At 38.8% G+C, this 14,173-nt stretch overlaps 1 protein-coding gene across 2 annotated transcripts in view; it reads left to right on the top strand.

Annotated features, from left to right (window-relative positions):
* The window catches only part of LOC129276542 (uncharacterized), a 49,919-nt gene that overhangs the window by 13,818 nt on the left and 21,928 nt on the right, over positions 1-14,173 (top strand). The window contains exons 10-17 of one of the 2 annotated variants that reach the window (XM_064109091.1): positions 242-472; positions 1,490-1,722; positions 4,918-5,104; positions 5,917-6,021; positions 7,464-7,686; positions 9,769-9,944; positions 10,766-12,092; positions 13,023-13,229. In XM_064109091.1, coding sequence (XP_063965161.1) covers positions 242-472; positions 1,490-1,722; positions 4,918-5,104; positions 5,917-6,021; positions 7,464-7,686; positions 9,769-9,944; positions 10,766-12,092; positions 13,023-13,229 — 2,689 coding nt within the window. Of the gene's footprint in view, positions 1-241; positions 473-1,489; positions 1,723-4,917; positions 5,105-5,916; positions 6,022-7,460; positions 7,687-9,768; positions 9,945-10,765; positions 12,093-13,022; positions 13,230-14,173 lie in introns of both variants that reach the window. The other variant, XM_064109092.1, reaches the window with a different exon arrangement.

A 14,173-nucleotide genomic window follows, 5' to 3' on the forward strand; every position in this document is an offset into this window, starting at 1 on the left:
GTTATCTATATGGGGCTGACCTTTGATTCCGAGTTTTTATCCGTGGCCGAGTCATACAAAGACTTAAAAATGGGACATTCTGCCTTCTAGCCAAGCGCTCACCATATTTAAATGGAGAAGGGTAAAAAGTAACATTATGTAATGCAGTGCCTGCTGGAAGACCTACCAATAACTAAGGCAGTTATTCCCTGGTAAATTTAAGATATTAGAATTTTTGTAAATTGTTAAATTTTTCTCCCAGTCAAGCCTTTGAACTCTGGAAACTGAAGAATCAAAGGAGAAAGCTCCTCTACAGGATCCTAGACTCCAAGACTGGCCAAACTCTGATGAAGAGGGCGCTGTTAGCATGGAGAAAGCACACTCGGCAGTGTGTAGAGGCACGACGAGATGGCATCAGGTTACTTGAGAGGGTACAGATGAGGGGGGTGATGTTTGCATGGCGGTCTTGGACATGCTCCCAAGTATTTCTCAGGTATGTTCAAGAAAAGGCAGATTTGAATTTCTGTATTAGGATAATAATATTGTCGTTCATCGAAACTGTCGTATCAGCCAGTGGTACCCATTGTATTCCCTGTGTCGTTTTTGTGCACTGAATATCTAAACCGCTCTAACTGAAATTACAAGCTTGTAGCTCCTAAATGCGATATTTTCGCTGTATTGAGGTTTTGTGTAAAAATCAAGATACTATTGTCAAGCAGTTGTCGTGGTCTTTCCTACTATGTATTTTTCTTGCAATGAAATCTTGTAAAGCTGGGACAAATGTGTGGAAATAGTAAACTTTGAAGTTGATTTTCTTAGAAATGGGTTTGCACTGTTGTATCTGGGATACGACGGTTCTGATGACTGTCAAAGATAAATAGCATTTGCAAAGCACTGTTAAACTTGTTACCAATGTAAGGTACACTATAAATTGCCCTGGGTTTAGCTCTAGTTGCTGATTCTACATGTAGCACTTGGTGTGTTCAAAGGCTTAATCCTGCCAGGATAATAATCATACCATGTCTTCGTAAAATAGACATACATGTGACCAGCTACCCCAAATGCAACAATAAGTTGTCAAAATTAAATTTCGAAATTTGTATTCAATTTGAAAAAGCATATCCTAAGCTTTAAAATAATATATAACTTGTCAAAGTTGATCAACAATGACCCACACAAGTATTTGATTGAATGCAGAAGAAACCAAGCGAGAGCTTCAAAAAATAAATAGAAAGCAACATTTGAAGTTCGGGGTTCCCTCAAGCATGAGATTTGCTTTCTGCGCAATATCAATGAAACTTCCAAACTTCTCATGTCCCCGTCCCATCACTAATTTTCCCACTGACAAAGAAAAAAATCTATGAACAAGATATTTGTAATTTTTGAGCTCTGGAATCTGCCTAATTTTTGCCCACTCATGCCCTGCGGCAAGGTGTTGGGCATTTTCATAACTTAAAAAAAATCCCTGGGGACAACACTGATTAATGTGCACTACCTTTTGCCACAACAGGCTATCTCTGCAAAATCACCAGACTGTCAAAGACGTCAAAGCAACAGGCATCTTCTTCCAACGATGGAAACTCCGCTGGCTCAGGGCGAGGGCGCTTCGTCGTGGCCTCGAGAGATGGTCCGAACATTGCCTAGAGAGGGCAGCAAAGCATTGGATACAGCATGTGATCGAACGCAGGCAGAGAATTCAGGCGGAAGAGTTTGCAAGACAGTCGGACAACGCTTGCCTCAGAAGTAAGTACTGAGTTTGAGGAGGACTTGAGTTGGAAAAGAAGTATTGTGGGTGACTGTTGTATTCGTTGGTTCGTGTAAATGGAATTGTAGTTTTGTGGTATTAGCATTTGTGAAAAGTTAGTATTTTGCAACTAAAACAGTTCTAGGTTAGATGTCCATACTACAAAGTATCATACATCAAAGGGTTTTCACTTTAGAAAAAAATATAAAGAAATGTGATGACATTCTTGGAAACATTTGATGTAATTATGATTCATTATTACTTCAAGCTGGTGATGGACTGCATGATATTAGTCTTCAATTTTTAGATGAGATTGTTTTCTTCTACATTCTAGAACATCTTTTATTGTGACTTAGATTTTTCGAAGTCTTTATTTTAGATCTTACATGTTAGTGGTCTACATACCAGTATTTTTATTAGTTTTATTCAATTTATTTTGTTCAGGCCTGCAATGTTGTTGTGTCAGTGACTGTATACATTCTGATTTTTTCCCCCTGATTTCAATGCATTTTCATGTTATGACATTGTTCACCTGGGCCCGTACCATAAAGCTTAGCGATCGATCATAGGCTGACTTCTATGACTAATTGCATTGATTATTGTGTATGATCAATCGTAAAAATGAGCCCCACAATCAATGGCAAAGCTTCATGTTATGGGTCCCAGGCTTGATGATATGTGACCCTGTCTTAATGGAGACACTTACATCAGGGGACGTTAATATAAAGCATAGTGATTGATCATGGGCTGATTTCAATGACTGATTGCTTTGAATATTGTGTATGATCAATCGTAAAAATGAGCCCCACAATCAATGGCAAAGCTTCATGTTATGGGTCCCAGGCTTGAAGATATGTGACCCTGTCTTAATGGAGAAACTTACATCAGGGGCCATCAACATAAAGCATAGAGATCGATCATGGGCTGATTTCAATGACTGATTGCATTGAATATTGTGTATGATCAATCGTAAAAATGAGCCCCACAATCAATGGCAAAGCTTCATGTTATGGGTCCCAGGCTTGAAGATATGTGACCCTGTCTTAATGGAGAAACTTACATCAGGTACCGTTTAAGCATAGAGATTGATCATGGGCTGATTTCAATGACTGATTGCATTGAATATTGTGTATGATCAATCGTAAAAATGAGCCACACAATCAATGGCAAAGCTTCATGTTATAGGTCCCAGGCTTGGAGATATGTGACCCTGTCTTAATGGAGAAACTTACATCAGGGGCCATCAACATAAAGCATAGAGATCGATCATGGGCTGATTTCAATGACTGATTGCATTGAATATTGTGTATGATCAATCGTAAAAATGAGCCCCACAATCAATGGCAAAGCTTCATGTTATAGGTCCCAGGCTTGGAGATATGTGACCCTGTCTTAATGGAGAAACTTACATCAGGGGCCATCAACATAAAGCATAGAGATCGATCATGGGCTGATTTCAATGACTGATTGCATTGAATATTGTGTATGATCAATCGTAAAAATGAGCCCCACAATCAATGGCAAAGCTTCATGTTATGGGTCCCAGGCTTGAAGATATGTGACCCTGTCTTAATGGAGAAACCTACATCAGGTACCGTTTAAGCATAGAGATTGATCATAGGCTGATTTCAACGACTGATTGCATTGAATATTGTGTATGATCAATCGTAAAAATGAGACCCACAATCAATGGCAAAGCTTCATGTTATAGGTCCCAGGCTTGGAGATATGTGACCCTGTCTTAATGGAGAAACTTACATCAGGGGCCGTAAACATGAAGCGTAGTGATCGATCATGGGCTAATTTCAATGACTGATTGCATTGAATATTGTGTATGATCAATCGTAAAAATCAACCCCACTTTTAATGGCAAATCTTCATGTTATGGGTCCCAGGCTTGAAGTTATGTGACCCTGTCTCAATGGAGAAACTTACATCAGGTACCGTTTAAGCATAGAGATTGATCATGGTCTGAATTCGATGACTGATTGCATTGAATATTGTGTATGATCAATCGTAAAAATGAGCCCCACAATCAATGGCAAAGCTTCATGTTATAGGTCCCAGGCTTGGAGATATGTGACCCTGTCTTAATGGAGAAACTTACATCAGGAGCCGTGAACATGAAGCGTAGTGATTAATCATGGGCTGATTTCAATGACTGATTGCATTGAATATTGAATGTGATCAATCGTAAAAATCAACCCCAAAATCAATGGCAAAGCTTCATGTTATGGGTCCCAGGCTTGAAGATATGTGACCCTGTCTTAATGGAGAAACTTACATCAGGGGCCGTAAACATGAAGCGTAGTGATTGATCATTGGCTGATTTCAACGACTGATTGCATTGAATATTATGTATGATCAATTGTAAAAATGAGACCCACAATCAATGGCAAAGCTTCATGTTATAGGTCCCAGGCTTGGAGATATGTGACCCTGTCTTAATGGAGAAACTTACATCAGGTACCGTTTAAGCATAGAGATTGATCATGGTCTGAATTCGATGACTGATTGCATTGAATATTGTGTATGATCAATCGTAAAAATGAGCCACACAATCAATGGCAAAGCTTCATGTTATAGGTCCCAGGCTTGGAGATATGTGACCCTGTCTTAATGGAGAAACTTACATCAGGGGCCATTAACATAAAGCATAGTGATTGATAATGGGCTGATTTCAATGACTGATTGCATTGCATTGCTTATTATGTATAATCACTCATGGAAATCAGTCCAACGATCATTGCTAACCTTTATGTTACAGGGCCCTGGATAGCAAAAGCCGATTCCTTTTTAGGTGAAGACATTAAATATTCAGATTATATTCTAGTTTCAAGTAATTCAGGGGAGCCTTTCATGAAAAGACTTGTCAGACGTTTTATCCGACAAGTCCCATTTTATCCGACAGTTACCATAGTTACAGTGCCTCTCAACCAATCAAAATCTAGGAAAGATGTCAGATCTGACAAAAATGTTGATGAAACGGTCCCCTGGATTCAAATCTATATTACTAAAATGCCCATTTTTTCCAGCAACCTTGTGAGTAATGTGTGACATGTTGGGGAGCTGGTGCCTTAAAAAAAAAATTTCAGTCAAATGGCACTACACAAATGCTGTTCATCATTATCCTCGTCAATTTCTGAAGCAAAAGTTTTCCTTTTTTAAATCTTTGAAAAATGACTAACTCTTAGGGTCATTCTCGAAGTGGGTCGAGGCCAAAGGACAAGCTGACTGTGACAGGCAGAGGGCAGCAGACATGCAGCATGTCTTGATCTGCAGTCGTCTTCACAGGATATTTCTTGCCTGGAAGCTGGAGATGATGGTGACGAGAGCAGTCGGACCGCTTACCGAAAGGAGGAAGGAACGGTGTCTAGCCAAGTGAGTCCAATAGAATCCTGACTTGGCACCAATATTCTCAGACAAGACATTTCATTGACTTGCTTAAATGACGTTGCTCACATGGTATCTAAGGCGTAACCCTGTATAGCTCTATATGTTTAACTGAACAATTATTGTATCACCCCCAATACCAAATGTATTTCTGTTATGGTAGCTCCCTTAGGAAAACGGTAGGACAGCTTTTTGCTGGTATAGCTCCAAGCCGGTAAATAGCCAATTACTTTGGAAACACTTTATGTCTAACTTAATTAAGGCATAGTGGCTGAACTGATAGACAACTGATTTTACTCTTGGATTGTTTATCAAAGTGGAGACAATGGCAGAGCGGGGATTCGAAGTCACAACCTTATGATCATGAGTCCATTGCCTAAACCTCTTGACCACAGAAAGACACGACCCTTTTCATTAACACTTTCACACTCCTTTTTTCTCAAAATTTCTTGCATACTGGACCCTGAATACTTATGTTTAAATGAACAATTTATTATATCACCCCCAATATCAATTTTCATTAGACAAATAGCAAAAAATGAAATAAGCATATCACTGAAATCAAATCAGAATTAAGTACTGTTATGGCATTTTTACAGTTTCACTCACTAATCCGTTATGTGCACATTGTGGCATGTATACAAGTCAGGGAGTGAATCATGCCATGCACTCGTAATTCCTTTAGTATGTAACTTTATGTAATATCAAACATTTTAATTCATAAATCTTTGGTGATAAAAAAGCTCTTTACCGGTTTCCAATCAATTGAATAAGGGTTAAGAAATTTGAATTCATTTCAGAGCTTTTGACAACTGGAGATTTGTCGTCAAGAGGAAGAAAATGGGGCAGAGGTTTGCTAGAAGATGCAAGGATACTGTCATAGCAACGACATTTAGATACTGGAGGTAATGCATAAACAAAGTAATGAATATTGTTTTGTTTTTTACTTTATACTATACTTTCTTTTTAAGATCTCTATTGTTATAATTGAAATTTATTTTATGTATGTATGTTAACAGGACATCGAAGAAAAACATCTTCACTGCTTTGATTGTTTCTTTTTTTTATCCCTTATAATGTGATGATAGATGAATAGATGAAAAAATATATATATATTATATAAAATTTTGAAATCTGACTTTGATCAATAATCCCTCCTCGGTTTTAGTGAATATCAATGTGTGATTGATACAAATGAATAGATCATTTAATTCTCTTTAAAATGATACCCTACATGATATGATTATGGTTTACATGGAGGTGCAGTGCCTTGAAAAGTGGGGCAAGGTCAAAATTCAAAAGTTGCAAAATGACACAATATTGAAAGTGACTGTGCTTTTTTTCTGTGGTGATTAGTGCGTTTCTCAGCGGTTTCTTTTGTGGAATCAAACACACCTCTGCACAAGCATGCACATAACAAACAAACATGCATGGGTATTTCAAACATCGACTCAAACCATGTTATCTCACAGAACCATCACTACATACACCACAACAAAACATCAAAAATGAAAAAGCAGGGGCGTAATTTGAATGGATTTTCATCTCTTTTGACACAGACAAAAGAATCATGTTCTTTATTGACCCTTGATGACTATTTCTGTTCGTTTTGCAGCTTTTCAATTCAGACCTCGTCCAATCCTGCTCTTTTCGTGATAGCATGATCATAACATTGCATGGTATCATTTTATAGAGAATTAAATGATCTTTTGAATGACATAAAATATGCATTATTTAAAATCGGGAGTTGGGAGAAATTAATGGCCAAACTCAGATTTCCAAACTTTTTTTGAGGGGTTTATATATACCAAAGTGAAAAAGAAGCATGTAGTTCAGTATACTCTGCATAAGTTTACCTTCTCTAAATCGGCTAATTGCCTAACTCGAAACATTATTTCAGGCAAGAATGTGCACAACATAATTATGTTAATAATGCCCAAGTCCTCCCTTTTTCTCTTCTCTTACTTCTTTCCTCTTCCTTCTCTTTCTCCTATTTCTTCTCTTCATGCTGTTCTCCTTCCACTTCTTCCCCCTGCTATTCCCCTCTCCTTTCTTCCTCTTTCCCCTCTTCCTCCTTTCTTTTCCTCCTCTTTCCTCTCTCCCTCTCTCCTTTCTTTTCTTCCTTCTTCCCTCTCCTATCCTCTCGTACTTTTTCTCTATACCTATTCTCTCCTTCCTCTTTCCCCTTTTCTTTCCTTTTTTCTCTTCTTTCCCCCTCTTCTCCTTTTCTTTCCTTTCTTCTCTTTTTTCCCCCTCCTCTTCTCCTCTCCTTTCTTTTCTGCTTCCTTCCCCTATTCTTCTCTTCTATATCCTCTCCACCATATATTCACCCATCTTCTGGTAGAAGCCAGACAGTATCTTGTCTCCAAACCAAGCAGGAGCAGGCCTCCTTGGAAGCCAGTCTCGTCCTAGGATGCTTTCGGGCATGGCAGAGGCTCAACCAGAGGGAGACAAGCAGGAGAACGGTTGCCAAGCACCATGAGATGGGACTCCTTCAGGAGGCTTTCACATCCTGGAAAGCACAGGCGGAAGTGGCTGAGCTGGAGAGACAGATTGAAATGGGAAATGAGGTACGAATCCTTTAATATATTTTATTATCATCTATATAGAGCGCATATAAAAACGCATATTTTGGTCTGCATCAATTGCCTGTGCTAGTATCAGAGCGTATCCGTAGAATAACCGAAATCCAAGATTATCCCGTAGGCTCCTGTACAAAATTTGCTATTGAATATGAGAGCATATTCAACAGTATTGTGCGAATGCGTGAAATATACAACGCGTACAAAAATGAAAGCAATACGATGCACAGCATAAGAGCACAACGACACTCAATTACGTCATAATGAACTACACGCAAGTCGCATGTCAACGACCAAATTTGATCTTATGAAGTGATGATGCCATTATTGTTCAATCAAATTTCTCTCTCTTTTTTATTGCTAGGGGTGGGATAGATGATAATAATTATACTGGATGGCTTTATTCCATGGAATACTCGTTAGGGCCAATATTTGCACAAACTCTTGGAATATTTCTGGTATTCCATTCAGAGCCATCCAATATAATATAAATGTCTTGTTCTTTCTTTCTCTCTAGTCTAATATCTAACATATCCTTCATGTTGCAGACCTCTTTTCATGACTAAACCTGCATAAAGATTTACAACTGTGTATTTTTGCCATTATAGCATATTCCATGGCAAAAGGGCTCAGCAGCCAATCAAAATCAAGGTTACCATGGTAGTTGCCATAATGGCAAAGTTACAACAGTTGCAACTCTTTATGAAACGGGCCCCTGGTCTGTAATTCAAAATACTGTTTCCCTCAAGTCTTATCTCCAACTTTTTTCATTTCGTCCTCTTTTTCTTTCCTTTCATATACGCATGTATTAAGTACCCAATCATTTTTACCTTCTCAAGGGGGATCCACACTTAACAAGCATTGCTTTGAGTGAACCAGTCATTTCCATATGCTCTGTTTTGTACTGCTGTTCTTTGAAACGTAAATCTGTAAAATTGTTTCTGATTTATATTTCCTTGTATTATGTTGGATGGGGATGAGATAAATTGAATTTAAATTGATTTCTACAAGCAGCAATAGGTATGAAGTGCGATGGTAACAGTGCTCCAGAAATTAGCAAAAGTATGAAGAATAATCTACTTTTCCCAGGTTAATCCTTGGCAGCGAAGAAATAACTAATAAATCACAAAGCCAAATCCATGAGTAGCAGCATGTGTTGCAAGTATGTTAGCTCTGATTTAAGTGTACATCATATCCGCAAGAGCAGTGCGCATCCTGCTAGTTGGCCCTATGCGTATTGCACCTGCATTTATTTACCTAGCGCAATGAACTGAACCATATTGTGATGTCACCTATTAAACCGTGCAACGGTATATGTTGGGTGGTGAGTGTGCGATGGTACGAATTGATGCACATTCAACTTCCCATATGCTTGTGGACTGCAAGTCAAGTAGCTGTTGTACAGTTATTTTTAACACTCGAGGTCAGACATCAAAATATATAAATAATACAAAGTAATGATAGGTACCCAACATATGTTGTGAGATCTGCATACGCTCTATTAAATATGCTTGAATATGAAATGAGTTAGATATGTGCCAGTAGATCAGTTAATTTAATTGACTTAATCACCTATTGCAGTTACATGTGGAAGTATCTGAAATACATATAAAAAGTATACATTTCCGTACATTTACCATTACTATTTTGCAGGCATGTATGAAAAAGTTGAAAATTCTAATCCATTTCAGGTATTGGTTATTGTTTTCTTTAATTCGTGAGAAATATAATTGTAGTTATCAACATTTTGTCTTATTAGAATTGATAGAAATTTCATTTGTGTTACATCTTTAGAACACCTGGGCCCCCGTAACACAAAGGTTAGCAAATAATCGCTAATATGAAAGAACAATTCTGATTGGTTCCTAGTCAGTCTAATGAGCAAAATGTGCATGCAACGATGATCTTGATAGGCAATTTCAATTCACGATTGATCACTAACCTTCGTGCAACAGGGCTCTGGGGTGTGAATTTGATTCACCCTTGGACATCATAAATTTTTAGCATGAATGGCTTAATTCAATTGAATCAAATTTGTGTTTCCTTTCCTCATTTGATAAACAAACACAGCAAAGAAGGCTTCTCCTTCAGAGGTTGTTCTTCAAAGCATGGAGGAGAGCCAGCGGTGAGGAGGCAGAGCTGGAGAAAGAGAGATGCACAGTGATTCAGGGCAGGATCGCATCATCTACCATTCTTGAGATGTGGAGGAGATGGAGACGATCGTTGGAGCTTGAACTCACAGCAAGGTGAGAATTAGAGATAAACTCTGGTATTGGTAAGAACAGAAAATGAAATATTCTCAGTCTTGAACAAAACTTACCCAGAATTTTAAAATAAATAAATAAATGATATTTGCCAAATGATTTTTCAGGAAATGTATAATTACAGAGTAATGAGCAAATAAAGACCAGAAAAATTACTGGAAAATGCTTGTCCATTTATAATATGGTCCCACTTGTTGTTTCCTTTGTTAGTGACACCAGGAAAAGCATGTGATAATGTAATGAATATAATCTTAAGCAAGCCTGGATTATTTAATTAAACTTTGTTGTTCTAACATACGCAGCCTGAATTATTTAATGAAACTTTGTTATAAATACGCAGCCTGAATTATTTAATTAAACTTTGTTGGTCTAAAAACGCATTTTTGTGTATGATGATAAATACTCTAGGATTGCTTTCAACCAATTCCTGTCTAAATCATATTTCTTTACCAGAACTCGAACTTAGCTTTAAAACTAGTTAATTTTTTTCAAATATTTCACAATTGATTTGATAGATTCAATTCTCCTATGGCTATTTGTCTGTAAATGTTTAAGATATGTAGTTGTGTCACTTGAATAAAAAAAGTGAAAATTAAAAATGTATCATGAAAAAATGCTTATCTCTTAGCCTTGTTCCCAATAACCTGTTGTTATGAAAAAGGATTGAGCCACGAGACATTTGCTCAAACCGGGTAAAAAGCATATGTTGGTAGTTATTATGTAAGTAAGTATAAAACGATCACCACTGTTCCTTAGTGCTGTACACGGTTCTCAAAATATTTCTTTCTTTCACATCCTTGCAGGTCACTTGCTAAGAATTGTCAACTTCGCATGCTGAAGGAAGCGTTTCAGTCATGGCATCAGCACACACAGCAAAGTATGTATGCCGCTGTAGAGAGATTTCACTCCAGGTTGAATGAATCATGCAGCTCTCTCCAGAGTCCAGACTTTCTAGAACAATCACCTGCCTGCTCCTTCTTGTCATCATCGGCATCATCATCAGCAGCGTCGATATTGCAGCTTCAGGCTCATGGGACACCATCTTTATATGCATCATCTCCATCACCTTTGAGAGAAGTGTCTGTTCATCTTCTAGAAGAGACCTCTACAGAGTACTTCCATTCCACGATGAGCAAGACAGTTCTTGCACCAACTGAGTGTTCCACGATGAACAAGAGGGTCCCTGGGCCATCTGAGTGGTCTAGGCCTTCTGATGATATCGATGCAAGAGGTGTGTTTCCTCCCGGACAAGATCCCTTCATGAGCGCCTCACTGGAACACACCAGCGGAACTCCATCCCCACTCCGGAATCTACACCTAGGCATCCTCAGGAGTGATGAGGTGGATAGAGATTTTCCTCTACCAGTATACTCTGAGGTCAACAGTCAGGGAGATTTCAGTGAAGGGTCAGACATCAGTGGACATCAAGGTGTGGAATCGTCCGGTAGGAGCGTAGACTCCCATCGTAGCTGCAACGGCATCTCCTCCGTCACTGACAGTGGTTACCATGCCAGTGGGGTCACGGTGATCTCAAATGGCGAATGGCAGATCGCTGCCAGCAGTGACAGCACTACCAAGAAGAACTCCAAGGACTGTGCCCTTGTCAGTGATGTGTTACAGCTGTCTCCACACAAGAACAATAACAACAGTGTATCCCAGAACAGAGATGAGTGGTGTGGATTCACCATGCCAAGGTCTTCAACTGAGGACCATCTAGGATACAGGGGAGATGACACCATGTTCCTTGAGGAACATAGAGCATCTCCAGGATATACCAGGGAAACCATCCATGACGTGTCAACAGTACGGAATACCGGTAACTTAAGTCCACTCAGTCATCAGGATGGCTCAGCATCGTCCAGATTCGAAGGCATTCAGAGACAACCTGGCAACGCAAAAGAGAGACTTTCAAATGGCATTCTTTACAATAGTGATATGAATATGGTGGGTGCCATTGGAGGAGCGGTGAACATTACAGCTGAAGTTAATCCCAAGGTGGAAGATGATGTTGTTGATGATGAGGACATTGAAAGCAGTGTTCTTGGATCTGAGAGCTTGTTTCTTACTCCAGAAAAGTCTGTCTCTCATATTACAAATCAGCAAACACTGAAAGCTATCAACAATAAAAAGGTTAGTCAGTAATAATCAGCGGGCTTTTCATGAAACCAAGAGTCTGTAATTTTTCACTGACAACTGTTTTAAGCTTCTAAAATCCTTGCATCTGATGACATCTAGCTGAGAGCAAATTACTTAGTTATAATCACTGATGAAGTGTGCAGAGTAAAAAAAAAATAATAATAAATCCTTCAAGCAGTAACATTTTGTTTTGTTGTGGGTGTGTTCGAGGAATTGTATACTGATTTATATAAGCATTATGATGATGCAAATTTACCTATTACAGTTCAATTTTTGGTCAAGATTTGAAGACTCCCCTTTCCATATTTGGTTTCCTTGCAAATCTCACTTTCAGTGCTTGACATGACAATGATCTCAATTGTCTTTAACTTATTGCATTTTTTTGTTCTGTAAGAAATCAAGATGGTATGTCTGCATGAACATTTGTGAAGCCACTGATATTTTAGTTGAACAGATATCCGTGGTCATAAGAAAGGGGAGACTCTAAAATATCTCAATCTAACTCATTATATATGCATATGAGATGACATTTCATAACAAGAGGCTTACAACGTGAGTAATATAGTCAAACCTGTGTTAGTGGCCACCTGTCCATAGCAGCCTCCTGCTTATTGTGACTGCTTTCCTTTGAGGCAGGTGGGTGTTTCATAAAGCTGTTCTTAAGTTAAGAGCGACTTTAAGAACGACTGGTGATCCCGTCTTGTTGTAAATGGTATATTCATTGGCGATGGTTTAGCGCGTAAGAAAGGATCACCAGTCATTCTTAAAGTCGCTCTTAAGTTACGAACAGCTTTACGAAACGGCCCCCAGATTATGTGTATAAGAACCTGTCTATAGCAGCCACCTGTCTACAAAGGCGACATTTTATGTTTTCATTGGATGGTCACTATAGACAGGTTTCACTGTGCCATAATTGTTTCGCAGGTCTATCTGACGTCTATCATCCTTCGTCTTCGGCTGTGGCCTGCCAGTGCTGCTTTCTACCAGTGGCTGGAGTACACCGGTATGAAGAGGATTCATAGACAGTATAGATCCCTGGTCGAAGGCAGGATGAACGATGCTGATCTGAGAGCTGCATTCCAACTATGGAGACAGCATAGCAGTGATCGCCAGCTTGCTTGCAACTTCCAGGTAATGATAATAATAATATAGCATTTATGAGGTGCCAATTATCTATTCAGTGGTGTAATATATATTTCACCCGGCTGTAGCTCCAGCTGCTTAAGGCGCTTGGTGCATTTAAGGAATTAATCCTGCCAGGTACCCATTTACGTCACCTGGGTTGAGTGTAGCACAATGTGGGTAAATTTCTTGCTGAAGGAAGACGTGCGATGGTTGGGTTTCGACCCACACCCCTCTGAATGAAAGACAAGAGTCATAACCACTAGACCGCGATAACCCCTCAAGACGAACAGTCATTGACCCATATACTGGGGCCAGTATAAACACAAAGCTTAGCAATTATGGTAGAACATGTTTTTACGAATGATTATATTGACTACAATGTAAAATTAATCATGAAAATCAAGCGTATGATTAATCACTAACCGTTGTGTTACGGGACCCCATAGTTCGGTTTAAATGGACTAAGGTCTAGGTCATTACTAAAAGTATGAGAAGCCAAAATATTTGTTAACATTGTACACTTTTTATGTTTATTTACTCTTTCTTTGTGCCTTGATGGTTAAAAAACTATTTTTATTTATTATCCTCACACAGCTGTGAAGAATAGGGTGAAAAAAATCAACCTCAGTGTCACAATTGGCTATCCATACTTAAACCACAACTTTCAACCAGAATTTGAATTAAACCAGAGATCAGAATTTGAACCATCGGTTCGTGAAACCACTCTCAAGCCTTGTTTGGAAGGTCACAAGGTTTACATGTAGGCATGTGCTTCTTTCGAGTTCAAGGTCTCAATCAGAGTTCAATGACCTATCATGGCTAATAATAACTTTGACCCCAAAGGTCACCAAGAGGGGTCAACAAACTGGGAGAGATACATTGCGATTGCCTTGCTTCTTGTACAAATCACATATTTTTATGGGAAGCTGACCTGGAGCCCGTTTCATAAA

Source organism: Lytechinus pictus, chromosome 14 (genome assembly GCF_037042905.1).
Source record: "Lytechinus pictus isolate F3 Inbred chromosome 14, Lp3.0, whole genome shotgun sequence".
Classification (NCBI taxonomy): domain Eukaryota; kingdom Metazoa; phylum Echinodermata; class Echinoidea; order Temnopleuroida; family Toxopneustidae; genus Lytechinus; species Lytechinus pictus.